This window comes from Dromaius novaehollandiae, chromosome 27 (assembly GCF_036370855.1).
Source record: "Dromaius novaehollandiae isolate bDroNov1 chromosome 27, bDroNov1.hap1, whole genome shotgun sequence".
Taxonomy (NCBI): domain Eukaryota; kingdom Metazoa; phylum Chordata; class Aves; order Casuariiformes; family Dromaiidae; genus Dromaius; species Dromaius novaehollandiae.
In genome coordinates, this window is record NC_088124.1 from 5,581,755 (window position 1) to 5,594,563 (window position 12,809).

The 12,809-nt window shown below is 41.6% G+C and overlaps 1 protein-coding gene across 5 annotated transcripts in view; it reads left to right on the plus strand.

Moving 5' to 3' along the window:
• SRGAP2 (SLIT-ROBO Rho GTPase activating protein 2) overlaps positions 1-12,809 on the plus strand; it is a 116,839-nt gene that overhangs the window by 63,281 nt on the left and 40,749 nt on the right. For 4 of the 5 annotated variants that reach the window (XM_064498101.1, XM_064498105.1, XM_064498104.1 and 1 more), the window contains exons 5-8: positions 2,547-2,609; positions 5,974-6,189; positions 6,961-7,089; positions 11,592-11,816. In XM_064498101.1, coding sequence (XP_064354171.1) covers positions 2,547-2,609; positions 5,974-6,189; positions 6,961-7,089; positions 11,592-11,816 — 633 coding nt within the window. The remainder of the gene's footprint in view (positions 1-2,546; positions 2,610-5,973; positions 6,190-6,960; positions 7,090-11,591; positions 11,817-12,809) is intronic. The other variant, XM_064498103.1, reaches the window with a different exon arrangement.

Consider the following 12,809-nt stretch of genomic DNA (forward strand, 5'->3'; position numbering starts at 1 on the left):
GTTTCGGCAGCCTCTTCAAGGGAACGGGGCAGTGGTGGAGACACCTCTTCTTGGAGCCCGAGACAGCAAAGGGGAACATCTGTTTGGGTCTAACTGTGACTTTATTGGCTTTAATCGCCTAAGTACCGTAGGCTAAAAGATGTAAATCTCATTACAAATGCAGAGGTGCGGACGGAGGGGGCACGGGAGAGCTGGGCCATGCCGCCGCTTCGCGAGGAGCAGCGTTAAACGCGTGCTGACTCTGCTCTTTGGCGCATCTGCCGTTCTCCAGTTTTCTCATGGAAGCTCTTCAGAATATGAATCAGTTTCAGCAAGAAATGCTGTCTCTAATCAAGTGGAGATTAATAGCACCCTTGAACTCGCTAGGTAAGGAAGCTGCTTCCCCCTCCTTTGCATGCAAGCGTTGCAAGGAGAAATGTCTCTTCAAAGAGAGCTTTGCATACGGAGGTGTCATCCTGTGGCAATTAGGGATGTGACTCCTTGACCTTCTGGTAGTCTTTAATAAAAAAAAATACATATATATACTTATCCATTCCCTATTTCTGTATTTAGCTAGAGCCAAATGTTTGCCTCTGTACAGCAGTTGTGTCCAGTTGCACTGTAGAAATGTGCGCTGCCTGTCACCTAGCAGGGTTTTTAAATAAGTAAATATATTTTTTAAAATCTGACACTTGGCTGCAGGCTAGTTTGGATCTCAGCTGGTTTTTGACAGCCAATCATGTCTGTCTGCTGCTAATCCTTATTTTTCTTCATTCTGCTGTTTCTTAGAGAAGGAAACAAGTTCATGAGTCATAGAGCCTTGGGTTTAACTAGGCAGCTCACTAATGCAAGTGTCCCCTGGGAGAGAGTGATTTCTCTTGATATAGTTAAATTGCATTGTAGTCTTTGTAGTTTAAAAATAGCTGATTGCTTTGTCTGTTGAGGTAAATCCCATATCTGAATTTATAATTTGAATGGAAGTGGGAAGAACTGACTGCTGACAGGGATTTACATGCATGCATTCAGAGCAATTCTTCTATTAATCTTGAAGTGGAAGTTCTTTCTGTAGCTACGGTGATGAAATACATGAGGAAAAGAACATTTGCAAAAAGATGTTACAGGTTGTAGCAGGTTACTGTTTTATGAGGGGGCAGGGGGAAGAAGTGAACTTTTGGACAACCAAAGGAGAAGTCTGAAAGCATGTATTTCTTGTTTAACACTGAGCGACTTTACCATACAAACTTTAAAAAAAAAAAAAAAAACAACAAAACCCCCCAGAAAGTTGGCGTTAGCACTGCACTCAAATAAAGCAAGGGCTCTGTGTAGTCTTTCAAATACAGCCAGTAGAAACTATGGTTGGCCAAAGCGTATCTCCTTCAATAACAGGCAAAAAGAACCGCTTAGGAGCACGTCTCCCTGCACGCAGATCTTCCTAGGGTGGTTCTCCAGGCTCCTCTTTAGCAAACCCTGCTTCCTCAGTGAGCTGTTTTCATTTCGGTATCCAGGCAAAAGTGATTATCGCCTTAGTAAATCAGTGGAATGGATTTGATATTTTTCTACTCTGGCCAAGAGGCTTATGAAGCGAGAGCTGGCAGACCCTCGAGTACGGTTCCCTCCTCGGTGAGTCTCCGTAGGCTCGGACGCTCGCAAGACCCCGGTTGAGCAACCTCATTTTGTAAGGAACCGATGTTAGGGGGTGGCACTGGCAATCCGTGCTGTGCTTGTGGCTACGGGACAAGGAATAAGGACAGGAGAGGCAGGAGGGTGGTGCTGAAGGGCTGCGAGGGAGATGTAGGGTCAAAGAAAAGAGTAGCAGTACTGCGGTACAGAGACGGGAGCATGAAGGTGGTGGCTGTCGGTCACCACAGCCTGCAGAGTCCGGTTTTGTCAAGGACCTCCCTTACTTGGGTTTTGTCTTCTGCGAACTGGGAGCCTTTACTTTCCTCCTTCCCTGCCTTTGGAAAGGGTGGGGTAAAATGCGGTGTAACGGCACTTATACCTGCACAATTATATTTATTTATTATGCTATGGAGCAAAACCCTTGGCATAATACAGCCTTTATTAAAGACCCGCCTTTTGGCGACAGCATCACTGAGCCTTTGTCACTTAGCTTATAAATCAGGAAAATTGAAGTATTGCCTGTTGTGTTGTGATACAGTGTTAAATAAAGGAATATCATTACTGCGGCCTTTCTTATCCTGCATTTTTTCAGCTTCCGTATTCTGCTGTGTGCCAAACTGTCACAGTAAGACACTAAGTGAGATCACTAAGATCAGAAAATCTATTTGTTTCTAGACTTGTAATGTTGAAAATCTCATGTTTGCTGGAAATTTTCCTGTCTCCATACTCTAAGACTTCCTTGGCTGTGTACATATAACATTCAGTTTATTAATACCATTTGTGCAGTTTGACCGTAAGTGGCTGTTGGCTGAGCAGTTATTGGATTTGCTAGCATAAATAATAGCGCTTAATTAAGTCTAGATTATTTGTAGATGTGGAGCATGCTCACTTCCTTCACCTCTTTCCCATCTTCCCCAATTAACTTTCATTTCTCTATTTTGTTGCAGAGTAAGGAAGTGGGACTGCAGCTCCAGGAAGACTTGATGAAGGTCCTGAATGAACTCTATACGGTAAATCAAACTGACTTCTTGGCATCTTTTCAGACAGAAGGAAGAAGTGTTTGACTTCTCCCAGCCTGCTCTTACAGCAGAGACTAAGCACTAAGACTGACAAATGTCTGCAGTCCTTGTGATTGGAGGCAGTTTGTGTTTACCAGTCCATACAGTACCATAAATCTTCCTTTTTCACTTCATCTTTATATTTTGTTTCAGCTCTGTAAGTGTTGGCTCCACTTCCCAAATATCTCAAGTTAACACATACCTCTACTAGCTGCAGCATTTAAAAAAAGGAAAAGAGAAAGGAAAAAAATGTTGAGCATTATTTCCAAATACACTAAAAATTTTCAGTCAGATTGTTGCATGATTGAATCAGATAAGCATAGTGGTTTTGCATGGTCCACTTCTGGAAATGAGCATACAAAAGAAAGCATGCAACTTCAGTGGGGAGGAAAACCCCACTGTGTTTATTTGTTCCTCCACTCTTCCAGCAAAACAGTTCCCTTTAGAGTAATAGCCTTCCATCTGTGCTTTTTGCTACTCAGTTTATCTATTGGAGGCACCAAGAAAGAGGCTTTGCCTCGGGAAAGAGAAGGAATGTGTTCGTTAAAGTTCATGTGCTGCTTGGGGATTTTTCTTCTCACACAGATGAATGGAAAAGCCTGTTGTTTGATTAAATTTTTTTTCCTCCAGGAGCTGTTAGTGAATTGGTTCTGTTTTAAAAGCAGAACCTACACATGGCTTTCCATGGCTTTGTTGCTCAAAATGTCTTTTCTTTCCTTCTTCCTTAATGATGCATTGGGTCATTGCGTTGAGATACAAGTTCGCTCTCTCATTCCTTGAAGATGATGATCCGGAGATGTGTCTGCAGTCTGGACACATCAACCTTGTGATGAAATTAGGTGTTGATAGTAATGATAGAGCATTAGGGAGGTTTCCCTGAAATTTTCTGTCAACAAAACATATAGAAGGAAATTTTTACATTAGAGCATTGAAGCCAAATGTTCAGATTAATCTTTTAGAAAAAGAAGGGAGCTCAAGAGCAGGAAAAAAGAAATCATCGTGCTCCACTGTTCTTGCTGCTGCAATAGCTAAAGTGGGATTTTTCAGTGATCTGCTCCGGACTCTAGCTGCTGCGTGATGCTGGGCATCATTCTGCCCTGATGACTTGGAAAATGGCATTTTAGGAGGTGAATCCAGTTTATGATTTCTCCTCCTTTTCTGCATTATAGTGTTTAGTTTTAATGAATCTTGTCTGTGGACAAAGACACTTTGTGTTGCTTGACAGCCTTGCCAGGAATGACCGGGAAGCAGCAGTATGGTGGAAGCTGGAGGTGCTGTAAAGCTAGACTGGGATGTGCTGTACCACCACTGTACTTGTCAGTGCTGCTTTGTTTTACGATAGTATGAGTATGAGTTTTTCCTTTTCTTCTGGAAAGGCAGAGAATTTCCTTTGGAAACGAAGATGGCTCGTCAGGTTTGCCTCCTGTAGAAATGATTTTCTCTTTTTTTGAGGGTGCAATCTGTTTCAACAATGTTCCTTTTGGGATTTTTTGGTGTTTTTGTTTTTCTTTTGAGTAAAGGATTGACAGTATCTCTGTTCCTAGGGTAGGTGGATGTCTGTGAAAATGGACACAGGTTTTAGTTTCCCTACATCGACAAAATACAGGGGCTTTTCCCCATGAGCCTTTTGTCGTCCTTGACTTTACAGTTGACCCCAGCAGGCACTGGTGCGGCAACGGGAACCTCGCTGCCAGCCGCGGAGCAGGCGGTGTTTGTGGCTGCCAATGTGGCACTGTCAGCAGGGCGAAGTCATTAAAATTGGGGGGGGGGGGGGGTTTACTGCTTCTCCTGCTTTCTGCCAGCTCTACTCTCAGTGATAGAGGAGAAGAACTACTTTGCCTCTATTATTATAAATACCTGCTTTATAGTCTAAGCATATGCGGTAGCTGAAAGCGTGTGTGTAAATTATTCAGAAAGTCTCTCTTTAATACTGGCTGCGTTCACCTGCGCTTTCATGTTTAAATACAACTTCTCTTTGTATCTGAGAGCCTCTGCTGATCACTGCAGGAGGAGAGAACATACATCCTGCTTATGTAAAATTATGTTACAGTTCAAACTAAGATGAAATAGGTATAAATGGATTTGCATGTTAAATCAATTGATTTGCAAGTGGGATCTTTAATAAAGGTGGAACTACACTGTTGGGGTGTGTTTATGCTATTGTGCATTTATTGGCCCCCATCAAAATTATATCATAAGTGCTCGCTTTGGTGTCCGTGTGTGTGAACTGGCTTGTTTTCTCATTGTGGATAGAAAAGCCAGTTTAGATATGATGCCCTTTGGGGGTTTTGTTCTGTTTTCTTAAAACTAAACATGAAAGTCCAATTAAATGATTTTTGTTTGTGTGCCTTTTAGGATAATATTTATCTATACTTATTAAAAATATGTGCTGTAGTCCATATAGCACAAATTCCTGCTCTCCTTGAGCCTTCTGAAAGAACTGCACTCATTTATTGATATTATTGTTACATAAAATGAACAGAAGTGCTTTTTTATGTCAAATTTGATTTTAATAAATTGAGCATGAGTTACTTTTGCAGTTGTTATCAGACTATTGATTTGCATATAGTTGCTTAAGACTTGTCATATTTAAATGACTGATTCATCTGGATGGGAGACTGATGGACATCCCTTCTGAAATCTTACCTGGTGATGAAAAGCTATCATTTTTCCAACTTTGCCAAATAATGTTCTTTCAGTAGTAAGAAGGCAAGATATAATTGCTATATTTTTGAGTTTTTTGAATCCTCCATTGGATTGTACAAGAAGGCGTGTGCCAAAATTAAACAAAGAAGCAGCTGCAAAATAATCTACTTTTGATTTCAAATTCATTTTGGGAGCCATGCTTTCATTCGTGCCTCTTCTGGCATGCTTTTGAGATGTGATGTTTCCCTGGGTATTTTGCCAGTTTAGATATTTCTGACTCCCAACAGGCAAACAGATCTGACCTGTTGGTTGCTCTCCAAATGCCTTTGTTTACTTAGTATGATACCTTGCATTTAAAATGAACGTGATGAACAGCTATTGTGAAATAGTTATGTTAAAGAAACTTATAATTTTGGGGGAGTGTCCTGGCCAAATGCAAATAACGTCCCTGTGTTGTAGCATGTGACTTCTTTCTTAGGGTTTTCTCCCCCCTCTTTCCTAACTTCTGAACTTTGCAGGTATATGTAGAACTGTTCTACCCTGAGACTCGGTCGTGCAGATGATGGTGTGAGGCAAAGTTTCTGCATGCCTGGCTTGCCGGTCAGGTAACCTGTTTCCTCCTCCGCAAATGGAACTGTTATGCTATGTGACTGTTGTGTATCTTCCGCAGGTTATGAAAACCTACCACATGTACAACGCTGACAGCATTAGTGCTCAGAGCAAGCTGAAAGAGGCAGAGAAGCAGGAAGAAAAGCAGATTGGGAAGTCAGTGAAACAAGAGGACAAGCAGACACCACGTTCCCCCGACTCAACTTCCAATGTCAAGTTTGAAGAAAAACATGTTCGACGAAGCTCCGTCAAGAAAATAGAGAAAATGAAGGAGAAGGTACTTGCGTGGCATTGCTGCTGCCTGTGTAGAATGCCTGAGGAGGAGACAGGAGACCTTTGCAGTAGTTCAGCACAGGAGCTACTGAGGACCTCTCTCCTTGACAGGGGCTTGATATACAGCACTGGGACTTGAGCCAGGGATGACTGAGCAAGAGGCAGGCCTGGCAGCACAAACAAGTACACGCTTGGGACCACCTCAAAAAAGATAGGGCAAGTTTTAGAAAAGGCAGCTGTAAATTAGAGTCTAGGGCCGGCAGCAGCAGATGAGCTAAGGGCAGAGCTGGTGTTGACTTTGGGCTGCATGGTCATGTTTAGCTTTGGGACTTACTAGCATGGCTGGGCTAATAAGATTCGTACTGTGAGCTAGGTTGCAATTGTGCAAGCTTCAGTGGCAGGTGGTGCCTAGAGCTACAGTTACTGCTGAAGGTGTGGAGGTTAGCTGAAATTACATCTTTTTTATAAGTCACCTTACAGTCTCATAAACCCATCTCGTTCCTTCATTCTTCCCTTACTCTTTGCCAACACCATAGTCTGTTTTCAGAGAGGACTAAAGCTGTGTAGTACAGTAATGCTTAAACACTTCTAGGTAATTAATCTAAGCTGATTAATCAAGCCTTTGAATCTTGATAAAACCAGAATCCACCTGAACTAAGCAAATTATATGAGCAGGGTAAGAACTGTTCAGAATGCAGCTTAGTGTTACTAAGAACGCTACTACTCCCTCCACAGCTCTTGTTAAAATAAATTCTGTCTTTGGTTTCTCTTTCAGCGCCAAGCTAAGTACACAGAAAATAGACTGAAGGCTATTAAGGCAAGAAATGAGTATCTGCTGGCTCTGGAAGCCACCAACGCATCTGTATTCAAGTATTACATTCATGACCTGTCTGATCTCATTGATGTAAGTTCTGCTGCTTGGGTGACTGCAGTGAATATCATTGCCATTAACCCTCACGTGTGCCTCTCCTTTTTCAACGTGTTACCTACCAGCACAACCAGCAACATGCTCAACAACAGTAGACTGATCATGTTTGATGGGCAGTTCAGGCAGTAACAATTGGTGTGATGATCACCATTAAGCTGTTAAATGAGCTTTTCTTAGCTGGCTTACTTAGTCTGTTACAAGGATAGATGTTTGCACAATAAACCTGGCATTGAAACATGTAGAAGAAGAAATTGCTTAGTTAAAGTGAAACTCAGTATCACTATTTGATATTTTCTATTTAGTGTTTTAAGCAAACCTTCAGGATTATAATTCAGCATGTTTCTAAAAAGAAAAATGGTACTGTAAAGCAGTATACCAGTTGGTAAAAGAAATCAAGGACAGAAGCATTTTCCAAAGCTGCTTTTAACTTGCCTTGAAAAATTCCATACTTTTCAAGGTTAATGCTTCTTGTAGCATATTTCACAAGAGCAATAAATCTCCCTGCTTTTTGGGCCTTCCATTGTCTAATACCCACCCCCAGTAAGTCTGCCGTAGCTTGATGCATTTCTTTCTGCTGTCACTGGGACTGCAGAACGCTTTGTCAGACTGGTTCGGAAAGGTGTCAAAAGGAGTGGCAAAAACGGTGGAAATTCTGCTGCTAGCCACTCCCTGGCTTCGTTGGCTCTCTAAACAAAGAAACTAAGAAATAAGCAGATTTTTCACCAATGCGTAACTGTCCCGCTTCAACCCGCAGGACTGCAGTACCAAATGCGTTGAACAGGTTACGTCTGAGTCACAGATTGTTGCTGGATCTTATTTTGTTGTTTGTCACGGACAGTCCACTGCTGTCCAGATTAAAAACACTCAGTTCTAAAGCCTGGAGGGAACTTCCTTTGGCGCTGGGGGGTAACTCGCAGGAGTTCCTCTAGACCCAGGAGATAACGATCACTTGGATCATTGTTAATTATTCAGCTATTATAACAATATATATAGTTATTTATTCAACTGTCCATAAAATCAAATGAACTACACTTATTTCTGCTAGATATCTTTTGAAAATCTGTTGTGTAGAGGTCAGGATTGTCTGTGCTAGATGGCTTTAAAAATACCGTATCATTTCAAAATGTCACTTTTTGCAAAATTGCAATACTGAAGAGATGTGTTTCTTCTATACTTACTGCCTATTTAGGAGACCTTTTTCTGGTTAATTTCTGTTAAATTGAATTATGGCATCTTGGTTTTGTAGCAAATAATAACTTTATATAGTGTTTTATATTGACACCTAGGGATTCATCACACTGAAATCAGTGGAACTTGATTGCTTTAAAATTAAACTTTTTGACAATTCCAGCTATAATCCCTCCCCAAAATACTGCAAATGTGCTTGGATCAGTTGTCTTTTAGTAGATTGTTTTTACTAATTTTTCATATCATATATAGTAAAGAAATGCTCAAAGAATCCATTTAGATTTCATAAACCCATAACAATTTTTAAGCACAGAGCTGAAGCGTTTTAGGAGCTCCAGTGACAAGCACAGCACTTTATCCAGCTTTGAAGGAAGGGCTCCTCTCTCGGCCCTCCCTGGGCCACGGTAGGCAGTGGTGCAGGACGAGCCCAGGCGTCTGCCGTGCGGGGAGTTGTCGCTGTGCCTGGACAGTAGCCGTCCTGACTCTGGGTGCGTCCGCGTCCGTGTTAACCCCTGTGTGCTCCTTGAAACATTCGGCTTAACATTCGTTTGGGAGTTCTCAAAACCTGTAAAAGATAGATATTACCTGCTCTGTTTTGAGAAAGCATAGGAAGATGTGGGTCTGCCTGGGAACACCCAGTTCAGTGGTCTGTATTTACTGTGTCTTAACGATGAGATTTACTAATGCTTTTGATATGAAGGACTGAAAATCGGCAATGATAACCCATAATGGCTATCTGAGGCATCTGACTTTAAATAAAACGTGATTTTAAAGTCAAATCTTAATTCTTTTCCTTGATCTTACTGTTTGATGACAATGCATCTGGAAACGTAATACAAAAGAAGCCTTCAAAATTATTTACAAGTAAACTGTTAGGCCGGATGGCATTGCACTCCTCACGTTGGTGCAGTGCATTGTGTTCCCCCTCCAGCGTCCTTGGTAGGGTAACAGTGAGTTAATTCTTAATAGTGAGTTACGAATGATAAATTGTTCCTGACATAGGCCAGTAGTCTTGAGTTTCCTGACTTTTGGGACTGAGGCAGCTCTTTGATGCTAATGAAATGTTACAGTAATGGAGAGGTTTGTATTAACAAAGACCTCATATTTATGGAAGGGTCACTGGGACAGAATTTTTGGAAAAAAACCCTTCAGTTCTGAAGTTTACTTTACTATTCTAGGAATAAGTATACTACTGCTGTTTACTCCAGGATCTCATACTTTCCTTTCCAAATGTAAATTGCATTTGAAAAGAGGGCTCTCTTCTTTCCTTGAATCTTCTATTCTGGGCCTATTTAAAAGCCACTAGCTGGCAAAGGGTTAATCAGCTGTCATGTTGGGAAGTGAATTTGAATGAGTTATCATTAAATTCTTATAAAAAATTGATTTCCTTGGAGAACGATTCCATCAAACATTTATATAACCCAGAAAAGGGATGGCAAGACTGATACCTCTATAAATATGGTATGCTGGACTTTTAGGAATATTAAAGTGGGGGAGTGGGCTGAAAAATGTCTTCTGTTACCGGCTTCAATAAAATAAGATGGTAACGTTTTTTTCAGCTTTAATGTAGTCCTGCTGCTTAATGAGGTGGGCTATAAAATATGAAGTCTCACTGGACTTTCCAGTCCCATCAGTGGACTCCTCTTGGGCAGCACATCGGTTTTCCTTCCAGCTGCATTATGTGTGTTGGAATAGGGCGACGGTTTGTGTGGGCAATGCTTCGGCACATAGTAAGAGGTGAAAATGAGCGTCTGCTTCTTGTAAATCTTAGCTGATTCCAGTCGTGGCTGGACTGTTGGCCCAACTCAGCCTGGCTTTCCCCAAGTTGCTGCAGGGGCTGGAATTACAACGTGCATGCAGAAGAGCAGTGGCTGTGAACGGCTGGTTATCCAAGGCCGCCTCCACACGTGCAAATTCTCAATCAAGCGTCTTTTGTGTTTTGGTTGGTTTTTGTTCTTTCTGATTGAATGTAATGTCCTTTCATTCTCTGCCTCCAGTCTAACCAGCAACTGCTGCTCCATTACAAGACTCCCCACCTGCCGCAGCTTGTTGGCACGGGAGCCAGGCATCCAGCCGCATCGGTGGCAGAAATTCTGTGAAAGCGGGGAATAGTCCACTAGTCATTCAGTTCCTCTCTATTTCAATCTTTTTTTTTTCCCCCGTTTACTCACAATGACAGTGATGAGACCCAAATGATGGGTAAGGAGGAGATTTCATGTGATTTTTTTTGCTTACAGAGCAGCACAGCAATCAAGCAGATGGTCTCTTTCTTTCTTTTTGGATATTCTCCTAGCATGTGTAATCTTGCCTGTAATTCCAAGAAGGTGGGCTCCCTTCTAGCTCAATTTATTAGATGTCTGAAAAATTCAGGCTGTTTCTGACCAGCTAATGAAAAGTGCTTTTCTCCCTTATGAAACATTAGGACTTGGCTGTGCAGCCACAGTGGAAGTGAAGCTGCTTTTGATTGTCTTCCAGTGACATCATCTTAATGTCAGTAATAGCCAGGAAATTCTTGACCTTGGCCACCTTCTGCTTGGAAGTTTTTTGCTCTTCTGTTTCACCCTACAAATGAAATCATCTCAACCAATCACTACTTGCTCTTTGGATAACTCTCTTTATGCTGATGATTGTACAGGTCATATTCTTGCTTCCTGAAGTGTACTGAATTAAGCGGTTTTCTGTATCTCGGGTGGAATAATTTAGATGCAGATTGACCTTTGCAGTGATCCAAATCCTATGGCTTGTTTCTCAAGATAGGACTTCAGTGCATTGTCTTCCTTTTAGTTGGAATAACTTGGAAAAATTTTATTTATGGATTTCAGAGTGCTTTTAGTGGAAATTGGTGCCTCTGGAAGTAAGGTTAGAATTTAAAGAATTTAAAGATATCCACTCTCCTGCCATTGAACCTACTCACGTCTAGGGTAAAATTTGTTAGTGTGGTGTGAGTTGTGTGCGTGTTTTTTTTTTTTAACAGCATGGGATGAAGTCTATAGTACTCATGACAACTTCCCAATCTGTTGTAACAGTTTAAGTTGTCTATGCATGTTGCAGAAGCTCATTATAACACTGCCATTCAAATTTGTATGGGAATATAGGCTGAGTTCTAGTTACTGTGAAAACTGCTAGTCAGGATACCTCTGTGGTCAATCAGAGATGAGACCACTGTGGTACCTAGAACACGATGAAGTATGCCTGGCTTGCTATCCATTTATTTGTCCTGTAGCCTCAGAAACAATTTCCATTTCTGAGTTTCTTCGCTTATTCATATAGAATTGTGTGTCTTTTTCCAGCAGTGTTGTGACCTGGGATATCATGCTAGCCTCAACAGAGCTCTCAGGACGTTCTTGTCTGCTGAGCTGAACCTGGAGCAGTCGAAGCATGAGGGTCTGGATGCCATCGAAAATGCTGTTGAGAACCTGGATGCAAACAGTGATAAGCAGCGCCTGATGGAGATGTACAACAACGTCTTCTGTCCACCCATGAAGTTCGAGTTTCAGCCCCATATGGGTGACATGGTCAGTTTATATTCTTCCTTCAGCTCCAGCTCTGTAGACACTTTGTAGGAATCATTCTTCTATTTAGTTACATTTATAGGATTACATTTTTAGCAAAATAAACTTTCTTGCTGATTGGGACTCTTTTAAATTGTGCATCAGCTTGTAAGGTGAAGTTAATATATCAGGTAAAGAAGTGTATCAAGTCTTCAAAGGAGCATTTTCTCTTCCCTTTAAGGCACCATATAGATTTGAAGGAAAATGGCAACTTCCCAAATTTTTAGCTGCAGCTTTGCCTCTTCATTTCCCTTGCCTTTGATAGTTGGACCCACTAAAAGGCCACTGGTTTGGCTCTGTTTTTGAAAGGTTGAGGGAAGCCTTAGAAAAGGGAGCTGATCTGAAGGTTAAGCAGTGACTTGTGCCATGGATATCTGGATGCAGGTGGCTGACTATCAAAGCCACTAAGGATGAAAATGCTTGATTAGGTACAATACTAAATTCACTTCCTATTCAAGCCACAGTAAACTCCTGCACCCTGAAACAGACTCTGAAGTTAGAGATTTGAAGCAAGATCTGAAAGAAAGATTCATTATGCACTTCAGAAATCAGCTTTTGTTTTGCATGTGTGGTATCACTTGTGGCAATTCTTCATGCTGTTGAGTTTCTCTAACGCCATTGTCCCTAAAATGAGAGAATACGCAGTGAACCCTGCCTGCTGCTGTGGTGTACAGGTAGCTCAGCTGAGCGAGCTAAGCCTGTCATACCCCCTGCCCCAGGTGCTTGGCTGATGCAACCAAATTCTTCTCTGATGTGACGGAAGCACACTCTCATCTCCATGAGGTTTTAGGGCTTGATTTAGCGTAACCTCTGTAATAAAGCACGTTCAGACTTCCAAAGAGAAATGACAGGCTTACATCACTTACAAGCTAATTTTTCTAGTTCCTTTGAGATGTTTGTGTTCTCATTTTTTTTTTCCACTTGGTTTTCATACCATCAGGAGGTAGACGTGCTGCT